The sequence below is a fragment of the Drosophila erecta genome, unplaced genomic scaffold, assembly GCF_003286155.1.
Source record: "Drosophila erecta strain 14021-0224.00,06,07 unplaced genomic scaffold, DereRS2 tig00000126-arrow-pilon, whole genome shotgun sequence".
Classification (NCBI taxonomy): domain Eukaryota; kingdom Metazoa; phylum Arthropoda; class Insecta; order Diptera; family Drosophilidae; genus Drosophila; species Drosophila erecta.
The window spans coordinates 12606179-12628072 of NW_020825209.1; the positions used below are offsets into that span (position 1 = coordinate 12606179).

Below are 21894 nucleotides of genomic sequence, written 5' to 3' on the forward strand. Positions count from 1 at the left end.
TTTACTTGATAGCCCTTTCCGTCTTTGTCTTTGGTTATCAGCCCCTAAGCTTCCTTATCCAGCCCATCCAAATAATATCCAGCCTATTTACCTCGCCCAGCCCTAACATTTGGTCCTTGGGCTTCGTTGGTAGCCCACTCATTCACCAGCCATCTATCCCTAAATCCAACTGTTTGCATCTCATCCCAGGGATTCTGGGGATTGAGAGGCCGCTCTAATCCGACATCCCTAGGCCGAGCTCCTCAATTACTGGACTCATGGCGGGGGATTTGCGGCGGCCATTACTTAACCACCTTGGCGTTATCCCAGGTCCTTGTCCCTTAACCCGCTTTCAAGTGCTTCACCTCGTTAGCCCGCCCCACACTGCCCGAGTTCTCCATTAACCCCATGTTATTATTTTATTTTTTTCTCCTCTTCGAGTCTGAGGGCAATCCACTCAATTTTTATTCGTTATTTTCATGTTGGCAATGCAATAAAAGCGGCCCATTCATGGGGACTGCTTTCTTGGCCATTGGGATGCCTAGGGGCACAGTCATTCTCGTTGCCATTTTGCGTATTCTGCCTTTGGTGCTTTGTCCCCACCATTTTCAACCTACATCTTCATTCAAGGATCCTTTTTTCGATGCCATAACATGATGAAGTGATTGAAGTGCTGGCGACTCACTGGAATGACCATTAGACATGCAAAACGGCGACGTGTTGCTATTTATGCTCGCTTATGGCCATTCCCCAACTCCCCGGATTTTGGGGCTTAACTGCCGTTTTCATAACGGGCCACATTGGTGGGTCATTTTATTATTTATTTTGTTGTTCTTTTTTTTTCGCCGCACTGAATTAACTTCCTATTCACTTGACGTTTGTTTGATGATTGCTGCGTGTTAATTGGCCACGCAATGGCGACAAATCGAGTTCACCAACGGCCACTTACTGGGTTTCTTATCCACTGCTTGCCCACTCCTTACCCCTTTTTTGGAAGGACCTTGCACCTGACCCCGAGTGCTTATTTTTTGGGCCAGAGTGCCGGAGATTCATCTCGCTGCGAAATGTATGCCAAGTGGCATCCGCTTGGCATAATGAGCTGCGTCTACAATTGCCACGGCCTTGACATCTGCCTATCAGAGGTGGGGCAGGCCATGTCACCACCCAGCCACCCAGCCACCCATCCACCCAGCTAACCACCCTCTGGCCCCCGTGGCACATTTGCTTTTATGCTGCAGCGTCAACGCAGTTTCCATAATTTCAGCATTTGTATAAAATTTGCCCAAAACACAGTGGAGCCTCGGCACGAGGAAAGACTCATCAGGGTTGCTTTTCCTGTGCAGTGTGACCTTGCACACTTAAGCAAACTCTAAGCAGACCGTTTGGGATATGTATTCCATATTCAACCTACATATTCATTCAAGGATCGAAAGCTTTTATTCTTTAGGCATTTGGCAAATATCCTTAAATAGAGTCCACTTGATTTCAATAACAGTCTCGAGCCGATAACTTTAAGTACATTGCCAGGCTTATACCTGTCCAATAATATTAAATCCCCCGTTCCGCTGGCTCCACTGTATCGTGGTGGTAAGCGATGCTATCATTAAGGGCTTTACGACAATGCCGGGCAATAAAATTAATTAAAATTCAATAAATTGACGCCCCGAAATGGAAACATTCAAATGGGCGCCGTGGGAGCTGAGGGAACTGAGGGAGCTGAGGGAGCTGTGATACGGATCCTTCGATGGTTTGGGGTCTGTGTTCAAAGGCTGGGCAAGGAGTGGGCAAGGAGTGGGCTTCCCAGTACGAGCTCACGTTTCGCTGGAGGATTCATCGCTGATGTTTAACATGGGGAATTGCTGGGTAGCTGCGGGTGTTGGGTGTTTTAGGGGTGGTTAAAGAGGGTCTCGTTCTGCGGGCGCCTGCTTATGTTAATGCCCAATTACAATTGTTGTTCGCATTTGCTGTTTGCGTTGGAAATTGTATTCTCCGGGTAATAGGAGAAGCGGAATGGGATGGGTAAATATTGCTGAAAGCGAGACAAACATTCGGCGCGAAATTACAAGGGGGAATTTATAATCCGGCGCAGAATGGTGGATCGGATGGGGAAAGCAGGTCACGAATAAAGATGAATAGAAAATAAATATAATAAAATATACATTGACATAGATATGTTGGGAATGCAACAAATTGGAATCAGGTTTAAATCATGTTCATTACATTTGGCAAAATATGTGGCTAAAAATTGGCAGTTAGCCGAGGATTATTATTTACAATTTTATTCGGGATATATTTCAATTTTCAATATTCAAGCTATTTAAAGGAAAATTCCCCTTGACATTTTCACATTTCCGCACAACCCCTTTCCTATCCTAAAGTTCTGCACTTGCCTTCGCAATTTGTTATTTATGAGTTTGCCCATCGACAGGCAGCGAATAATTTACAGCATCATAAGAACAAAATGCCCTCGAAAAAAGAAGAAAGCTCCATAAACAAAACACTTGGAAATGCACAGGTAATAAACAACAACAACAGAACTAATACTACAGCGACCAATGAAAAGAGGGAAAAACAAAGCGAGAAATAAAACTATGCCAGACACAACAGAAATATGTATAATTTGTATGCGAGGCAAAGGCGAGGGAAAATCAAAGCCAGAGATTCGAATTGGAATTGAAAAAGTGCACTTGGACCCAAAAAGGACACCTTGCCAAAGTGCGAGAAAGGGGCTTATAGAGCGGGGGAAAAGCCATCGAAAGGACTTCGGCGGCAAATTGAATTGTTCGTCATTGAGGAAAATGGCAAGTGATTGGAAAGAAGGCAGCTGAATGGAAGGATGAGGTGCTGCGAAGTGGCCCAAGAACCACATGCATAAAGAAAAATGCACATACACATATGGGATGCACAGAGAAAACATGCATGTCCTTGAAGCATTCATCAAATATTTAAATTGAGTTATACTTCAAAACTCGGTACTGAAGCTGGAAAACTATACATACTTTTGTGTGCTTTGTTGTATCAAAAATATCATTTTTTTCAGTGCTCAGTGTGGGAATCTATACATATGGCAACAGTTGGTCCACAAAAGACCTCACAGTCAAAACAAAACCGAATGCCAAAATGAAGACAGAAACTGACAGCGGAAATTGAATCGCGCTGCTTGCGAGTGTCTGAGTGTGTGTGAGTGTGAGTGTGTGTGTGTGTGTGCAAGGGTGCTTCTGATTGAGTGGGTGTCACACATTTTCCTTGGATACGCCTTAACTAAACCAGAACTCGTCGTGCTGCCCATCAATTCCAATCAATGAAAACAGTTCGCTGAACGATTTAGCTTTGCTTTGGCTTTGGATCAGCTGATCAGATTCACACATAAATCGGGAAGTGCTACACTTAAGGCCTACACCATATGAAAAACAAGTGTGTCTTTGCTACTTGCGTTCCCACTTTCAAAGCTTTATTGAATCCCAACAAAATTTCACTTTAATAGCCTCCCAAATGGCAAGCACAGAGGACTCCGGCCAAGTAAAAGTTTGATTCAATAATACGAGTACCTCGTGAGGAAAACTCTGGACTTTTTCGCCCGCTTGTCCACCGCACACTTACTTTTTTTTGTTTTGCACACTTTCCCCCGAATTCCAGGGGAATGAAATATGCTCGCATTCAATTCACTTCATGTCCTAACCATATTTTGACAACTGTTACCGCAAAAACAGAAAACCAACAGAAACAACGAAAAGCTCCCAAAAAAAAAAAAGAGAAAAGTGGTGAGTAAACGGGGATACAAAGGGGGTGAATGTGAAAAAACAAAAACCAAAAAAAAAAGACTTAAAAAGAAGCAACGGCTTGGCCAGCTGTGGCATCCACTTGTGGTTATTTGTTGTCGGAACTTTTGCTTTCTACCCTTTCCCCAAAAATTCCTCTTCCGTTGGAAACTTTTATACTTTCTCTTTTTTTGCTATTTGGCAATTTTAACCAGCGCTAATGTCTCTGTATGTTTGTGCGCATTTCACTAAGGCTTTGCACAGAAGAAGAGCAATCCGCTTTTTCCAGCTCTGGACTTGGACACCAAATTCTAAAAATTTCATTTAACCAAGGCTTTAACCCGCTTTCAAGCAAACAGCAATGGGCTACTTGTAGTGCTTTATAAAATTAATATCGGTGCGTAACTTAATATTCGAAATAAGTCAAAAATCACGTATACGTATAGTTAGCCGACATTTCTTGTTTACCATACATGAATATTAACCTCTTTTCGGGATATGTTAGCTATCATATGTCAGATAATATAGTAACCACTTTCCATTCACTTATAGAGCTTTATGAAATTAGAAACAGTGCGTATACTTAATATTCGCAAGAAGTCAAAAATCACGTATACGTATAGAGTTAACCAACATTTCTTGCTTACCGTATATGAATATTACGCTCTTTTATTTTCATCAGATAATATAATAACCACTTTCCATTCAACTGCCTTACAGCCATTTATATGCGTGTTTCTTGCATACATCTGTATAATTAATCATATTTTATGGGCTCAATGTCGATTGTCGCAGACATTGTTGCCATATCATTTTCGTGCACGAGTGTGTGTGGGCTTTTTATGCGGCAAGTTTTGGAATGAGCGACACGTACATAATTGTTGTCACTTATTCATTGCACAGCAGATAAAATTAATTAGCATATTTGACACTGAAAGACACCGCCCACTTCACCGCAATTTTGCCAATGGATTTCCCGAATTCCGAATGCTTATTCTTTGATCTGTCTGTTGTTCTTTTTTCTTTCTTTCAAAGGACCAAAGTTTCGCAATGTTAAGATTTTCGAATTAAAATTCATGAGGAGCCACAGTCAACGACTTTCAAATTTCATTTCATTCACTTCCCTGGCTGCTGTTGGGCCGAAAAATAAGAATAAAAACCTTTAAGCTACAGACAGTCTTTAAAAATTATGTTTATGATAATTATTATTGCATATATATGCACGACTGAATATACTCTATATACATATATATTTCAAATCTGCTTGGTCCCACCAACTTTTGCTGACATATTTTCACAAGTATTTAGAGGGAAGTTGTCCAAACCTTGGCCTCTCTTTAAACTGTAAAATTCATAGCCATTTTAGGAGGGCGATAAGCAGGAAAAAATGAAAGTTATATGAGAAACAAATTAATTATAAATGTAAATAATTATTTTTGATTTTTTTTTTTTCTGGTTTTGTTTGTTGGTTCGAAATGTCTTTTAAATATATGTAACACCAAATATTTTGTCCTTCATTTATTATTTAAGTGCTGACCAAGAACACTGGCATTTTTCGCTGTGTAGTGAAGCTGTTGCTGCTGAGGCTGGAAAACTTTTGGAGCTGGGTGCTCACACAAAAACAAACACAGGCACAGGTGAGTGGGGTTGGGTGGCTGGATGACTGGGTGGCTGAGCTGTTTTGGGTGCTTAGAAGGAGCGGGTTTAGGGCTGGGTGAATGGGAGTTTTGGGCGCTTTGTTGCCCTCCAGGCAAAGGGCAATTTTCAGTTTGAATATTTTAGCTGCTAATTAAAATGTATTCGCGGTTAGCAAAACGCGCGCCTCCGCAGCTCCTTTAAGGCCCTTCTCTTTCTGCCACCGCCCCGCCCCCTTTCCCGCCTTCAAATTTTGCGCCCACTCAGCGCCGTCGCTTTTTCCCGCAAGGAAAGTGGGAGAAAAGTTCACTCGGAGATGAAGCCGCAAATAAACAGAAAACGTAATTGCATGTAGTAATTTCAGGGAGAGGAGGAAGAGAAAATGCAATGACAAAAGTCCAGCTGCATGTTGCAACTTGAAGCCGGAAACGCTGCTGCCATATTGAATTTGCCCCACACAAGTTGCCGTTGTTGTGCGGAAATGGAGTTGAACCAAAATGGCAGGTGTACATAGGAATGTACATGTGTCTGGCCTGAAGTCCTGCGATTGCAAGCAGGTCGAAGGTTAAGTGCCGGTACGGGGCGAGCTGTAGGCGTTGGGGGCGTGGCATGTGGCTGAAATGAATACCAATGCTTCACTTGCGAATATCTAGAGTTGCAATCCCAAACAGCTGCAGGTGATTTTGGCCCAATGCAGCATCTAGTTTCGAACAATAAGAAGCTATGCAAATACGGTTAGGTCTAATTAATATACGGAATTCGAGGTTGAGTACAAGCAAATATTAAACAGAGAAATTAATAACATTTCAGAGCAAATAACACGAGCCAGAGTTGGTTGATCATTGCTGGAAATAATGAAACATTTACTTAAATTTCAGAAAAAATCCCAACTAATTCATCTTCAGTAAACCTTTCTTCTTTGTATAGTTAACTATTTCTGTGAACACATAATTGGTAATTTTATATCTGCAAATATATTGCAAATAATTTGTAACTTAAAGCCCCAGCAGCTATGGCGAAAATCATTCTGCAGCCTAAGTTTATAACTTTTTCCTATAAAATACAAATAAACATTCCTCATTAAACGACGATTTTGTGTGTTGCCATTTTAATTTACGATTCAATAAATACTCGCTAATAATTAATTATGTCATGTGAAATAATTTACAGAGTTCCGAATGCAAAATGTCTATGTACATAAAAATGAATTTAAGCCTATTGGTGATACCTTTCATTGGGGATACATTTCAAGTCAGTTGAATTATTCAAAATTTAAGTACACAAGCTGTACCTCTCCCCTTTCTCACTTTTTATTCAGACTTTAGCCACTTGAAAGGACTCGTCCGGAGTGCCTGTAAAGCAAATATTCCGTGAGTAAAGTCCCAGGAATTCCGACTGCAACGACCGCGTAGCACAAAAGCTGATCTCTGGGACAAACTGGGCTAAATGACAGGTAAGAGGTGGCCCAGAAAAGGGAAAACACTGCTAACGGATGAACAAACGGCAAGTCTGGCCAATTTCTGGCCATATCTGGTAGTGAGTGAGCAACTGCCATCCGCTCCCTATTTGCTCTTGCAACTCTGGTGACCTCTCACCTTCAAACTCCACAGCTCGGGAGCTCGGAAACTGTGGAACTCCGGACGGAGAAGCTCATCAAATGCGGCTATGTGGCTGCCTTTCCGACCTGCCACGCCCCCCCTGCCCAAACCACGCCTCCTTTTCTCATTAACCGCTGACCGTTCGACTGAAGCTCATGAAAGTTAATCTGCCCTTGCAATTCGCACACGGAAAGAAAATGTAGTCATATTTTCTACATAATATCAAAGAAGGATCTCTGAGGAAAATACGCTTCAAAAGACCTACATATCTAGAAAAATGTATGAAACACGAAATTCTATTCTTTGAATTATGATAATGGACAGAAACCTTATGTATCTTTTCACTTTGTCAACGTTGAAACCGTAGACTTTTGTATAATATCAAAGATCGTTTTCAAAGTTGATTTTTTTTTTTTGATTTTTCTTGCAGTTTACCTGTCAGGCAGCATAATGTACAATGCACAATGTACATGGATATTTTGCAACGTCTCTCCCCTCCCCCCTCGCTCCATCTCTCTCTGTTATGCTCTTTCTCTTTCTGGCTGTGCTCCATCGAGTATTCAACTCGCATCGCTTGCAAAGTGACATGGCATATTTCAAGGTAAACATTCTGAATTTTGCATATCAAACGCGGGGCAAAGCAAACAGCACAAAAGAAGAGTGGCAAGAAGAAGAGCACTCCAACACACACACCCACACACACACACACTAATGCAGCAGCAGTAGTAGTACTACGTACTACCTATACACGCACACACTCAGTTGGGTTTTCCGCGAATTGCTTTGCAGTTGAATGAGCTGAGTGCTCCCCGTAAGCCATGTGCAACGCGGAATGGTCTGTCTATGCACCACCCACCGGCCACCACCCACCGCCCACCGCCCACTCGCCCCAAGCCCCCCTGCTATACCCCTGCCACCCCTTAAATGGCCACCGCTAGATGTAATTGTATAATTAATGAACGCTGCCCGCCGTCGATGGACGCTTAATGCAAATACTCGGGTGAGTGCGGTGCGGATAGTTTCCAAAAACGAAAATTTCTAAAACCGCTCACAACCGGTTAAATCTGCTGCCATCCCATCCATTGGCAATGCCCCTACCCAAGTTCTCAATCCCTTTTTACGAGGGTCGCCAAAGCAATGGCGTCCCCTAAATGGGATAATGTTTATCCTTTGAACGGAAAGAGAAATCCAGAGACTTTGATTTGGACTTTTGAATTTGATATCCATCTGAAGAAGCAGCATCACCAATGGGCATTCCAATTTCATCTTAGGATTTGCCTTTATTTAAGCCTTATAATGAGGTTCTTACTTTGGGAATTCAGATTGATTCAATATTAACCACATAGGCTATGAATATATAGTTATTAAATTAAAAAGAAGTTTTATGTATGCATCTCCCTTAATTGAATGGCAAAATAATTTCTGAACATGAATGGCAACGAGTGAGTGATTTCAATATTTGCCTGATATCAATTAAAACTATTTTCGATTCATCGGGCTGTGCGAAATGCAGTAATTATTCGGGCAACCCGCTGCTGCTGGTCGCAAATTCCATCACCATTTGACCGTGTCCAGTGTGTTTGCCTCTCTTTCTAGTATTCGCCAGCGCTCTCTTTCCCTCTTTGTGTCCCTGTCTCTCTCTCTCTCACTCTCTCTTTCGCTCCTTATAGATATATGGACTGCTCTTTCTCTGTCTGTCTCTGTTTACAATTGCCGCCCGCTAATTTATTTGAAAAGCCATTTGTTACCTTTGGCTTGCCTCTGTTTACATGTCCGTCGGGCTGTCCGTCTGTCCGTCCGGATTTTCTATATAGCCACATATACATACATGCAGGTACATATGTGCATGCGTGTGTGTGTGTCCACACATATATGTATGTAGCTTTGCTTTTTAGATATCGCTAGCTGTTCGCGCATTACATTTACATTCACAATTACAACTTGCGTTAATTCAATTTACTAAAAGAACAGGAAAAATCTAAGAAAAACCACATAGAAAAACTCCACCACCCCCCGCACCATATCTTGAAAACAATCAAAAACAGTTTGCTAATTGTTTATATACATACACGTATGTGCATAAAAATATGCGTGTAGACATGTGCCAACCCCCCAATGGGCTTTATAATCAATTCATTTAGCAAAATCCGGACAAGTAAATAATGGGAAAATCTAAGAGAATAAATCGAGGGAAAGAGAGAGGGCATTTTATTGATACAGATACAGATCGAACAGCTGCCAATATCCAAATGCCTCCAGTACTCGATAATCTTATGTACAGCCAAAGATACACACACACACACATATTCAGTTGGCCCGTTTATTTAGTGAAAAACCGAGGAAAATCAGGGAAAATGTGTTCGCCTTTGTTTGTGTTTTGTTAAGCTTTAGTAAATACTTGAAAATTTAATGCCGTTTGGCCAATAATTAAGGAAAAAACATTTCCAATAACCCCATACACCCAGTGCGTCAGCCTCACCTCATCTCGCCTTCAAAAACATTTTCTTTTGATAATTCGCTCAACAATCTGGCACATTTCTTAGGATATTAATCATAAGCACAGTTGGCAACTTTGATTCGCCACGCAGTCAATGGAAATTTAAAGTACACGAAGAGAAAAAGTGTTGCCCCGAGAAAGCTCCGCTTCCATTTAATTACAAAATCACAGGAAATGACCAAGTAAAAAAGGAATCAATTGGAGAATGGAAGAACAAACATCAAGGAACAATTAATGCGAGGACAAGTTCCGAAAAAAATTGGGCAAGAGCAAGCAGTGATTGAGAAATGGGAATGGCAGAAGAATGCAAAATCGAATTGTAAACAGTGTTCGATGGCACACAAAGACCGAGGAAAGCCATTAAGAAAGCATCGGACAAACAAAAGCCAAAGGAAAATATTAAAGGGCCGATGAAAAGTGTAAGTCCCAAGGGGCAGTGCTTGAAAATATCTCAGCAACGAGTCGCAACTCTGTGATTTATCCTCTGCCTGTTTCGATTTTTATCTTTTCCAACATGACTTTTTCGTTAAGGCTCTATCAACATTCCATTAACACTTTAAAAATACAAGCAGCCTGTATTTAAATGTGCCTATCTACTGGTACTTGTTAAATCCGACACCGAGTTGGTAATGTAAAATACAAACTTGGTCCTTATTGGTTATTAATTATGAAACAATTAAAGCACATTCCCGCAGAATGTACTTTAAGAAATAAAAACACCACCTGCACGATATTCTTAGAAAACAAGTTCCATTGGCAATTTCACTCACCTTTTACCGCTGCGAAGGCCTTTTTACTTGGTGGTTGTTGTTTACCTTGGATTTTCTCCTTTTCCGCTTTGCTTTCCGAAAACTTTTCGCTTTGTTTCAATTTCAATTTCGGGTTTGAATATTCTTGTCGAATTTTCGATTCGCATTCAGCTTGATGTTGTCTTTTATCTGGTGTCTCTGCCAAAGTCACAACAATAACCGAAAAAAAACAACAAACATTGGGTTTCTTTTTAATGGGGTGTGAGGGAGCATGTGTGTGCGTGTGCGATAGAGATCGGCATATATATATATATATATATATACATATATCGAACTATATAGAATTTCAAAACAAAAGTTGCGCGCCCAGGAAGTCCGCGATTGTTGATTGTTGTTGCTGTAAATCGCCCGTCGGCGTTCGATGCCAAAATACCTCGGGGTAACGATGAAAAAACACATTCCGAACACCAGAACTCTTTCGAAAAAAAACGAGAAAATCTGAATATAAATTACATCCGAGCAAAATGTAAGGCAATCATTCACGCTCGTTTATTATTTATTTATTGAGAAGCAATCATAAAAATGAAAATGGGAATATTGAAAAACCGCATCGAAAAGTTGTTATTTATTTACAAGCTAATTTTCGGGTATTCAAAAATTTAAGAAGCACTTTATGGTAATAAAGTAAATTTCATTAGAAAAAAGATCAAAAAGTTTAAAACGATTAGCGCACAAATACCAAAAAAAAATCACTTTTTTTTATTTATTTGTTGAATGTTAACTTAAAATATAAAAAACGGCGTTTCTTTCCGTATGCATTCAGTATTCTAGAAGATTTTCAAAAGATCGCTCTGTTAGCTTTATCGTCAATCACTTTTTTGTTTTCTTCAAGAGTTCAGAACTTTTGGGAACTTAAAAAAACGTTTTAAAAAAATTCGAAATCTGTCTTTGGTTTTCTGTTTGCCACGCACTAATTATGTATTATTTAATTATTTATTTGAAAATATGAATGCCAACGGTATTAAGTGTTGATTTTGGTGTGACTGCTCCTCTGGTGTTTTATTTACTGGGTGTGTGTGTGTTTTTAGTGGGTGGTGTGTGTATCGTATCGCTGGGACTCCAAGAACTACAACAACGCAGTGTTATCCGCTCGGAGGCTGAACGCCTACTGGATGTTTGGATGTTGCACGCGCCGAAAGCTTCCGCAGAATGTGCCGTTACGTTTGCCAAAGCACGCAACGCGTCGGCGGCGCAGTCGGCAGAGCAGCAGCGACGTCGCTGACAGCGACGTGCACGAACACGACGGAACACGAACGGACACGACCGATACACCGGACTGGACTCGGAAGCCCAGGGGAGATTTCGCCAATCTAGCTTCGCTGAAGCTACAGTTTTAAGCACGCCAACGTTTAAAAATAATGAAATTAACAAAAGCAATTACCAATATGTTATAATCACAAATCAAATCAAAATCAAATCAGTGGAATCATTTCAAAATTATATTAGCATTTTTTAGTCGCAGTTTTTGAGCTATGCTTTTTATTTACCAAATTTTTGCATTAATTAGCAATGAGCCTATTACAGCATATAAATATGCCATATTTAAATAATTCTGTTGGGCTAAATAATTGACTTAATAATGCGCACGCGTCGGAGACTTAAGAGCAGTGCAAGCTAAGAGAATATTGGACTTGTTTAGTTTAAAACACTTATTTAAGGAGACCAAAAGAATTATACCCCATTAAATTAAACTTCGCTCTGACTAAATAACTCCACGATCGCCCGCTGACTAACTGCGTTTCTAGAAATTGTATCCCCGTTAGTCTTTTCCGTTAATTGCATTTTCTCCAGCGCGGCCGTCCAAAAGCGCAGCGCCTTTGCCCTGATCTATAAAACATATCTGCCTGAATAATTCAAGGCAAATATAACGCAGTCTACACGCCGCCATCCGCAAACTCTACACGTCCTCGCTCACGCACTCCGCACTGTGGGATGGAAAAGTAAAACTTGGAACTAAAATATTCAACTTTTAATTCAAATCAAATAATTTCTACCCACTGCAATACTGAATTTACCAAACTAATTTTACGAACATACATATAGTAATGAACATTTTCGACCAAAATGAGAGAAAATATACAAAAATATGCACTCTATTTCTGCGGAAATCATTAGTCCTTTTATTTGATTCTAATTATAGTGTGCTCTTTTGTTGGTAATTTAATTTAGTCAGAATGCGCACTGTGCTCAGGTGTTCTCAGTGGAGACTTTCCACGGAGAGCGTGACGCTGCTGAGGCTGCTGCCCTTCCAGTCGGACTTCCCTTCGCCTTCCAGTCGGCCTCGTGCGCTAACAAGTGGAAAGCAACAGTTGAAATGAATGAAAACTTTCGACGCTGTTCGTTCCTCGACGTCGCCGCCGACAGCGACGCTGGCAGCGACGCGTACAGCGAAGCCAGCTTCATGTGTTGCTTCGCCTGCTTCACCTGCTGAATTCAGTGGGTGGTGGTGGGTGGCGGGTGGCTTCCCAGTGGGTGGGTGGAGGTCGCCTTTCCGTTAGCTGTTGCTCTTTCCAGCCAACACACTGTTGCTCTCGCTGAGACGTCTGTTTTTCTTCTTTTTTTTGCTCTTTGTTTTTGGTTTTGGTTAGTTGAGGGGAGATTTTCGGGGTGGATTGCTCTTGGTCCCGTTAAGCAGCTACTAATTTTTGTTAATCACACCTTAATGACATGAACTTGACACCATTTCATTGCCGATACCTCCATTTCCATAAAGTAGGCAGCCAAATAGACAACGTGATGCGGTCCAATGCACTGGAAAAAAGTGGGCAAAATTACGCAGCACTTTGTTTGTAAACGGCTAGTTAGTTCATGAAATAAACTAAAAATGTTAGAAACTTTTTATATTTCTAAACAGAAGAAAATAGATTGGGCAAATACTTTCAGCATATTTATTTTATAAAGCATCTATATTTCATGAATAATAGTTGTGGGTATGTATATCTACTAATATCAAAAGCATTTACATGTATCATAGCGTATCATATATTTGCATCGCAATTATTATCTGAATTGCAATTGGCCACATGGCGCCTTAAGGTAATGAAAATATTTCCACATATTTATTATGTACTTTCATACCGTAAAATACCGGATTTTTTGGCAGTGTGCTTCTGTTTGAGCGACACTTAATTACAATGTGCCAGCTTAAGGGCAACTACACAAACAATGGCAAATATAAAGTGCAGCCCGCAGCAAATGCAACACACCACACACATATACTCACGCACACACACACGCACACACACGAGCACACTCACTCACACTTATGCATGTACGCATTGATTTTAATGAGTTGCACAGGCGACAAAACGAACCTAATCGTTTTGACAGGCTCGCGAATAAATCAACATTTTTATGCATCTCTCTTTGATTTATGAACGAACATTAAAGCGAATTTGCGAAAAACGACTGGCAAATAATAGACTTGTTTAATTTAAATAGTTCTGAAGTGCTCAACGAAAATTACGCATTTCTGAATCATTTTATTTGTTAGTTTTCCCCCATTTGGATTCATGTTTAATAATATTTTCAAATGTTTCTAAAAAATTAGGGGAAAAGGGGAATCTCTTAATTTGAAACATAGACTAGCATACAAATAGTTAACAAAACAAGTAGAAATGAGCTGTGGCGCGGATCGACCTACTCCCGAAATAGATAACTCATAATTAGCGGCGTGATTAGGAGAAACAGCAGGGCTCCCAATCTTCCAGCACCACCACTCGCATACTCATCGAAATAGTTGCCATATATGGCGAAGGTCATTAGCTGGCTGTGAGGCTGGCGCAGCTCCATCTTAATCCGCGTTACACTGTCCAATTCCTCCATGGACCACGCTAATTGGGATGGTTGCAGAGCATACAGACTGGAGGAGCTGAGAGTGCTGGGCATTAAAAGACGTCGAGGTCTGCGGACAAACTCCCCAAGGATCTCCAGCTGGGTGAACACCACTCGGTGCCCCTGCAGGTGCTCCTGTTCCTCGCTGACCAGGCCGCAACTCTCCACAGTGGAGCCTCTGCAGGCGAACAGACCGCACAGCCGGATGGCACTGTACTGCTCCTCCTCGTACCGCCGCTGGCCAACCCAAACACCCAATCTGTAGTTATATTCCTGTTGGGCCTCCATCGGGGTCCAAGTGACCCGGAACTGGCAGCACAAGTCCTCCTGGCATATCCTCTTGTCCACCGAACTACCCCGCACCATGGGCAACTCCCAGGTGGCAAAGTTACTTAGTTCCGGTTGCTGCAGGAGTTTTAGTTTCACCGGAGTCGTCCTTTCCGGTTCCAGAATCTCATCCGTGGCTATCGGCTCCTCAGGATTGAGGGGAACTCTGGCCAAAAGCAACTTCCTCTCGCCCTCCAGTGCATCCGTGATCATGAGTCGCGCCAGAGCGCCCTGTTGACCAGCGTAAATTCCACTGCCACTTATTCCACCCTGCGGAAGACTTCCTCCGGAGGCCAGGAGGTTCACCCGATTGGCCCACGCCCATCCCTGCTGGAATTGGGAGGCTGCCACGAAGGCGATTAATATAATTGTATTCGTTAATCAATTATTGTCCTTGATTACCTGTGAGGAAAGGCAGCTCTGAGTTGAACATTTTGGTGACAATCACATGGCGGATGCCCAGTTGCTCCACCAAATCCTGAGCCGGCGTGTAGAAGAGCATATCGAAGCAGATGAAGTGACCGAAGGTCACATTGAAATCCGTTGTAAAGGTGGCCATTTCGGGGGATTCGGTCCGATTGGTGGATGGTTCTAAGTAGAGATTCCACTTCCTATAGCGCGATATCACCGCTCCTTGTCTGTCAAACACAACATTCGTGTTGTGTATCGAATAGCCGCGACTGGAACATGTCTCATCCGAAGTACATTGCTCCGGAACCCGCTCCTTGACATTGACCACCAGATAGGTGCTATATTCCCTGGCAGCACAGGCCAAAGATCTCAGGAAAGGCGCTATCTCCGGATCATCGCCAACCTGCTCTTCACACAAACTTTCTTTCGTCCATTCTGGCACCGCAGTCAGGGTAACCACACTATTCAGAGTGGCCTCCGGAAAGACTATGATGTCCGTGGTGCCGTTGCCAGAAGCCATGATTTCCAGATAACCAGCCAGATTCGCCTCCAATAGCTGATCTGAACTGCTGCCCATAATCGTCGGTCGATATTCCACTACCCCAGCCGTATAAAATGTATTCTCAGTGGAATCCACATCAGCCAAAAGCAAAGTAACACTGAGCAGCCAGAGAAATCCACGGCGGAGGAATGCAGCCATGGTGGTTTTAGCTCAACGATCGCAAGCCGACTAATCCCAACCGGTTTTTTCACCTTTCATACTAGCTTTGTATACACACATTCATATATACATATATGTATATTTATATTTATATTTAGATTTAGATTTCCCACGGCATATCAGGTCTCGCCTGATTTACTATCTAATCGCTTGGATCGGTAATCAGTCTGGCCAAGTCAGCAGATTTGTGCGTGCATAGGATTTTTAGGAACTAAAGTAGAATTTCGGGCTCTATTTGAAAATATCTACAAGCTCAGAAGATACCTCCAAAGTATAATTATTCTACCATTTATAATGTATCTTTTATATCTTCGAAGTGCACTCATTATTGTAGTAATTACCGTAAATGCCAAAGGTCAAGAGGTGCTTGGCTATAAAGAATATATAATTAGATGGTTTCTATTTTTCGTAGATCTTGACTCACCTCTCTTCGGAGATCTGTGGTTGTGACCATTCAAACTGATTGGGCTCCAGAGGCAGGAGATTATCGAGCAGGGTATCGGGAAACAGAGGAATTCCCGTGACTGCGGATATGTGACCCCAATCTCCAGATGGGTGAAGGTCACCAGCGGCCTCTGAAGGTCAGGCAGCAGCTGACCACAATCATCTATGGAATGCCATAACATATAGTTGACATCCAACCTCTGGTCATTATGCCCACTCGATAGCTGTAGTGACTGGTGTTACTAGTCGCCGGATTCCTCAAGGATCTCCAGGCCAGATCGAAGTGACAACAGAAGCTACCGTGACACAGAATCTGGCTAAGATTACCGGCTCTTCCAGCGTCGATTTTCACCTCCTCGCTGGTAAAGTTCTCCAGATAATCCCGTTTGATGTGGAAACTTGAACTGGTGGCCACTTGACGGGTGACATCCCGCTTCATCCGTGGGATCACTTGCTCCAGCAGCCAACAATTTGAAATCGTTGGCATAGGACCAACCCAGCTGGACCTGAAACGCTTTTGAAGAGAAAATACCATCAACTATTAAGTGCAAATTATCACCATTGAATTGGCCACAGGTTTAAATATTCCAAGAGCAGATTGCAAGCATTAACCACTTGAACATTCCGCATGAAGGACACTTCATCTCAAGGGTTTCGTGAGAGCCATCAATTAGCAATCACTCGACCCAGTTAATAGGTCCAAGTCAGTGAACTGACCCACTTTTCACCCATTTCTCGACTTACCTGTGAGGAAGGGCAGTTGGCAGAACCACATGGCCGGGTAGACAAAGTCGGTGGCTCCCTGATCCACCAGTTGATGAGCAGGCGTGCAGAACAGGATGTCGAAGCAGGTGAAGTGCCCGAATGTGACCCCAAAGTCCGTCTGGAAGGTGCTCAGTTCCGGCTGTTCTCGCCGTGCAGATGCACCTTGCGGTACCTGGACACCACGACTCCTTGGCGATCGAACACCACATTGGTGCACTCATTGGTCACTCAAACAGGGGTTTATCTGATCCTCGGGACTGGGCACAATGGTCGTGGCACCCATGTCGCTGAGTGTGCTCTCTGGGAACACAATAGTGTCCGTAGAAGTGGCATTCTGCGAGTGGATTATCTCCAAATAGCCAGTGGCTATTAGTGGCTTATCCAAATAGCGGACAACACATTGGACGGCTTAAACTCCACCACACCAGCGGTATAGAAATCTCTCTTGAAAAGTGAAACCCGAAATTCCAAGGGTGAGTGCATTATAGATTCAGATTCATTCACCCACCTGCTGACTCAAATTCAGCATTAAGCCTAGGGTTAAACAAAAGAGGAAAAACCCCCAATAATTCATCGCCATGCTCTTTGCCCAGTTCGAATTGGCAAGTGACTTACCACTTTCTAAATTTTGCGGCTTTTATAGCAACTTTCAAGAGAAACGTGATAATCTTATCTGTCCAAAAACATGTCAAAAGCAAATGCTGTCTGCACTTCGAAGATTAAGTGGTTCCATATTTTGACACTCAAACTAGCTAAAACACAACAATAAATGCTAAAATCTTATTTATGAAGTAAATAAGAGTTTCAATAATATGTAAGCACGAAATTCCTAATTAAGAAATAGCTTGCATATATATAGAAAAAAACCAAAAGAAACTTATGCTTTGAAAATCGAATTATTTGAAGTAGCAACTTAGTCAGTTGCACTTAAAATTAAGCCTACAAGTATATATCAATTTAATAGACCGGTGTTATCAACTAGGTAATCCACTTATCACCGATGACACGTGACTTTTTTGAGGCTAAAGTGCAAAATACTATCTTACATAAATTAATAGTTTAAAAGAGCAGAGATCTGCTGGTGCCAAGCGAAAAATATACAGTTTCATACTAAACAAACATTTTTTTGGCACTTCAAAATCTTCAATGCCCAGATTCCCTCAAATAAAGTAAACGCCCACCTTATGTGCCCAAAAGTATTCAATCACCAATATGTGAAATTATGATAAAGGAATAATCAGCAATTTGTGATTTGTATAAGGGATTATTTATACCTTGTGGCTCTGCGACATTTTACCTATCAAAGGATGTTTCGAATCATTATAATATATTATATGGGAAATTGTTGGCATCAAAATGATAGTACGGACAAGTTTTCGACTTTCTTGAAATTGGATTGCTTAAGAGCCTTTTTCAGTTCTTTTGAAGTTCAATTTCAGTTAATTTTGAATGCTTTTGATGGGGAATAATGCTATCCAGCTCCTCAATGCGATCCAAAATCTGTTGCTCCAAACTCTCGAAGCCAAAACTCGAACTTATTCGCTAGTCAGGTGGTATTACTATTCAATGCCATACGGATTCTTGGAATCCAGTTGAGAACCTCGGTGTTATTCTTCCGGAAGTTATCCAAAAAACTTTTCAGTTTCTTCGTCACTGCTGCATTGATTTCGCCATTTCGCCAATTCCCTGCTGTAAAATATGTTAATATGCTTGAACCCCTAAAGTTAAAGAAACCAATGTACGTCAGATGTTTCTTCGAAAAAAGCGAGTCCCAGCAGAAGAAGTGTCCATATCCAAGTTATTTTCTAGAGTTCGGTGGATTCGAAATCTTTTTTCAAGAATAACTGACGATTTTGGAGCAGCAACTACGGCTTTTTATGTCGGCTGCTTATACGAACCTTGATTTTTTAATTTAGATAATTATAAGCAGCCAAATCGTAATATGTCCATTGCTATACAGAATTTATTTCATTAACCAACTTTACCAACTTTCCCTACTTTGCTATCTGCTCAAGTGAAAATTGCCACCAAAACTAGCCAAGAATTTCATAAATATTTAATAATCTAAAACAAGGGAAACACACGTCTTCACTAAATGTACAAAAATGTGTTGCATATCCAAGAGGCTTAAATAATTATCAACAAGTCGAGAGTATTTTTTATTAGGTTGTTACAACATAAATACTGTTAGCATCGAGCATAAGGTCTAAAAAAAAAAGAAGCATCCAACACAATGTGGAGCCTAAGGTATTTGCATAAAATGCCTAGGAAATCCGTGTTGCTTGGACTTACACTTTGATCCTATTAACCTATCCTGGCAATAGCCAGGATAATCATCGGCATGGCGAGCCATCCGCCAAGGATTCCTAGTCCGGCGGATCCGCTTCTGTAGCCGCAGGCCAGCTGCTCCTCCGCGGTGCCAACACCAAAAGTGCACGCGTTGTCGTAGTAATTTCCATAGATGCCAAAGGTCAACAGGTTGCTCAGCTCCTGGGACTCCTTCAGCGCAAAGCGCACTTCCTGGACATAGCTAAGGAACAAGGAAAGCCCGTATTATAATATAAGACCTACAAATACTACGTCCCTTCGATAACCCACCTGTCTGCCGTGGGCTTCCGCTGGGACCAGTCAAACTGGCTGGGCTCCAGGGGCAGCAGACTGTCCAGCAGGGTGTCGGGAAACAGCAGGAACTCCCGCGACTCGGGATAGATGACCCCGATCTCCAGGCGCGTGAAGGTCACACGGGACTGCTGGAGCTCGCCCTCGGTGGGCAGTAGCTTGCCACAATCATCGATGGAGTCCCCAGTACAGGTGAACAGCGCGCAGTTGCGTATGTAATTGGCATCCACATTGTACTCGTTGCGCCAGCCATCGTAGGCACCCAATCGATAGCTGTAGTAGCTACCATTCTCCGACGCCGTGCCCAGGGATCTCCAGGCTAGGTCGAAGTTACAGCAAAAGCTGCCCTGGCAGATTGTTCTATTGATAGCTCCACTGGCGCCCCCGTCCAGCTGGAGCAGCTCAGACTCGTAGTTCTCCAGGTAATCACGCTTCATGTGGTAACTCGAGCTTGAGGCCACCTGGCGGGGCTGGATCTCCCGCGTGCTCCTCCTCACACGCTGCTGCTGGGCTCTAGTGCGAGTGTACTTGGGCACCTGGGCCACATAGATGGCCCTCTCGCCGGAGTCCTGGCGCATAACGCTGGTCAAGGTGCCGGAGCGTCCGTGAAAAATGCCCGATCCACTATTTCCAACGGAGGGACGACTGGCTCCAGCCGCCAGGAGATTCACGTCGTTGGCATAGGCCCAACCTTGTTGCGTCTGAACAGCTGTTGAAACAAAAAACATTTAAAAATCGTAAGAATCTGCCCATTTTCTCGATTAATTTAGGTGTTCTGAAGAATTCGCGTGGTAAGAGGTGAAACGATAAAGCTTCTACAAAGCAAATTAGGCGCGGCTTATTTGCTTACTTTTTGACTTACTAATTCAGTCTCTAGTAAGTAGCTGCCTAATCACGTGCCACCTGCGACATTTTAGTCTTTACAGCCTGATACCCACACATAATCGGTTCCAGGCACTCCAATTCGAGAGGTTGCGAGAGCCATCAATTAGCAATCCATTGGCGGCGATAAGAGACACATGTCAATGAACTAGCCCCCACTTTCCTTATCGCCCATGTCTAAGTCTTACCCGTGAGGAAGGGCAGTTGTGAAAACCACATGGTCGGATACACAAAGTCCGTGATACCCTGCTCCACGATGAGCTGATGGGCTGGAGTGTAGAACAGGATGTCGAAGCAGATGAAGTGCCCGAATGTGACCCCAAAGTCCGTCTCGAAGGTGCTCAGTTCGGGGAGAAAAGTGCTGTTCTTGGGCTCGCCGTACAGATGCACCTTTCGGTACCTGGACACCACCACTCCTTGGCGATCGAACACCACATTGGTGTTGAAGACGTTCAGTCCGTTGGAGGCACAGGGCCTCGTATCCTCGGGCACATCCTCGCACTTCTGCTTCTCGGTGAGATTGATCACAATGTACTTGCTGGCATTGCGGGCCGCACACGACAGGGTCACCAGGAACTCCTCGTATAAGATGGCATTGGGGTCACTCAAACAGGGGTTTATCTGATCCGCGGGATTGGGCACAAAGGTTGTGGAGCCCGCGGAGTTTAGGGTGCTCTCGGGGAACACAATGATGTCGGTGGGACTGGCCTTCTCAGAGTTGATGATCTCCACATAGCCCGCGAGGGAGTCCGACCAGGCCGACAAGCTGAAGATCGACTGTTGGAACTCCACCACGCCGGCCGTATAGTAATCGGATTCGGCCAGGGCCGCCTGAAAATTGCGATAGCCATCAAGACCAATCCACTAGTTGCCAAATGGAAGCCCCACCTGCTGACTCATGCCAGGCATTAGCCCCAGGATTAGTAGCACTATTGAAAGCCTCCACCAAGTATTCGACATTTCGCGTGGAGCCTGAGAATCGCCAATGACTGGCACAGCTTCAGGCATCGAGGCTTTTATAGTACCCTGAACTACTTAATCTTATCTTGGGGTCTGCTCTATGAACATCGAATGGTTCGCTCTTTCTAGTGCTGCCAATAATTCAGATACTAGTGGTTGAATGATGTGCCCAAGTCAAAGAAACTACTAGGTATTAGAGTATACCAAATGGATACAACCATAAAAGGAGGAATTTAGCATTTAGGTAAGGTACACCAACTCCATTAAGGCACAAACAATCAAAGTATGATTAAAAGCAAGAAAATGGCCAGATTGCCAGCACCAGCTCGGCTAAATCGCTAATTTTAAAGGGGTTTTATGGGTTGTTCTGGCATTGTTCTATTCCGGGAGTCATGTCCGCTACCCGGGAGCGTGATTAGTGGGTTCGCTGCGATGCACATTGGACTGGCTGGGCTTGGGCCAACTATTTTGCCAGCAGTCTTATCGCCGCAACCCAGACTATCCAAGTCCGATGTTCTCTCCTGTCGACCGAACCCATACCCTTCTATATTATATGACAGACTTCTTTATCAGTTCCCTCGATTTGTACTACAACATTGATTTTTATTTGCGCCCATTAAATGTTTACCATCCATTACCACAATTGGCAAAATAA

General features: G+C 42.8%; 5 protein-coding genes across 5 annotated transcripts in view; all 5 read right to left on the reverse strand.

Moving 5' to 3' along the window:
* The window catches only part of LOC6551337 (voltage-dependent T-type calcium channel subunit alpha-1G), an 80005-nt gene extending 68570 nt beyond the window's left edge, over positions 1 to 11435 (reverse strand). The window contains exons 1-2 of the mRNA XM_026981648.1: positions 11234 to 11435; positions 10238 to 10414 (exon numbers count right to left, since the gene is read on the reverse strand). The gene's annotated coding sequence lies outside the window, so the exon portion shown is untranslated. The remainder of the gene's footprint in view (positions 1 to 10237; positions 10415 to 11233) is intronic.
* Positions 11436 to 13813: 2378 nt separating this feature from the next.
* LOC6551338 (vanin-like protein 3) lies at positions 13814 to 15574 on the reverse strand. The gene is made up of 2 exons (XM_001978378.3): positions 14840 to 15574; positions 13814 to 14781 (listed from the first exon to the last, which is right to left on the reverse strand). The coding sequence occupies exons 1-2, from the start codon at positions 15546 to 15548 to the stop codon at positions 13916 to 13918; spliced, it is 1575 nt and encodes a 524-aa protein (XP_001978414.1). The 5' UTR covers positions 15549 to 15574; the 3' UTR covers positions 13814 to 13915.
* A 415-nt stretch (positions 15575 to 15989) lies between these two features.
* On the reverse strand, positions 15990 to 17261 carry LOC6551339 (vanin-like protein 2). Its single transcript, XM_026981976.1, is given in 8 exon segments — positions 15990 to 16081; positions 16084 to 16224; positions 16227 to 16456; positions 16458 to 16527; positions 16758 to 16922; positions 16925 to 17001; positions 17003 to 17145; positions 17148 to 17261. Coding segments are annotated over 8 exon segments (1032 nt in total).
* A 930-nt stretch (positions 17262 to 18191) lies between these two features.
* On the reverse strand, positions 18192 to 18972 carry LOC113564501. Its single transcript, XM_026981977.1, is given in 4 exon segments — positions 18192 to 18306; positions 18308 to 18457; positions 18522 to 18583; positions 18964 to 18972. Coding segments are annotated over 4 exon segments (336 nt in total).
* A 110-nt stretch (positions 18973 to 19082) lies between these two features.
* Positions 19083 to 21264, reverse strand: LOC6551340 (vanin-like protein 1). Its single transcript, XM_001978380.3, has 4 exons — positions 21168 to 21264; positions 20468 to 21110; positions 19377 to 20106; positions 19083 to 19308 (listed from the first exon to the last, which is right to left on the reverse strand). Exons 1-4 carry the CDS (start codon positions 21237 to 21239, stop codon positions 19083 to 19085), a joined length of 1671 nt encoding a protein of 556 aa, XP_001978416.1. The 5' UTR covers positions 21240 to 21264.
* Positions 21265 to 21894: the final 630 nt, after the last annotated feature.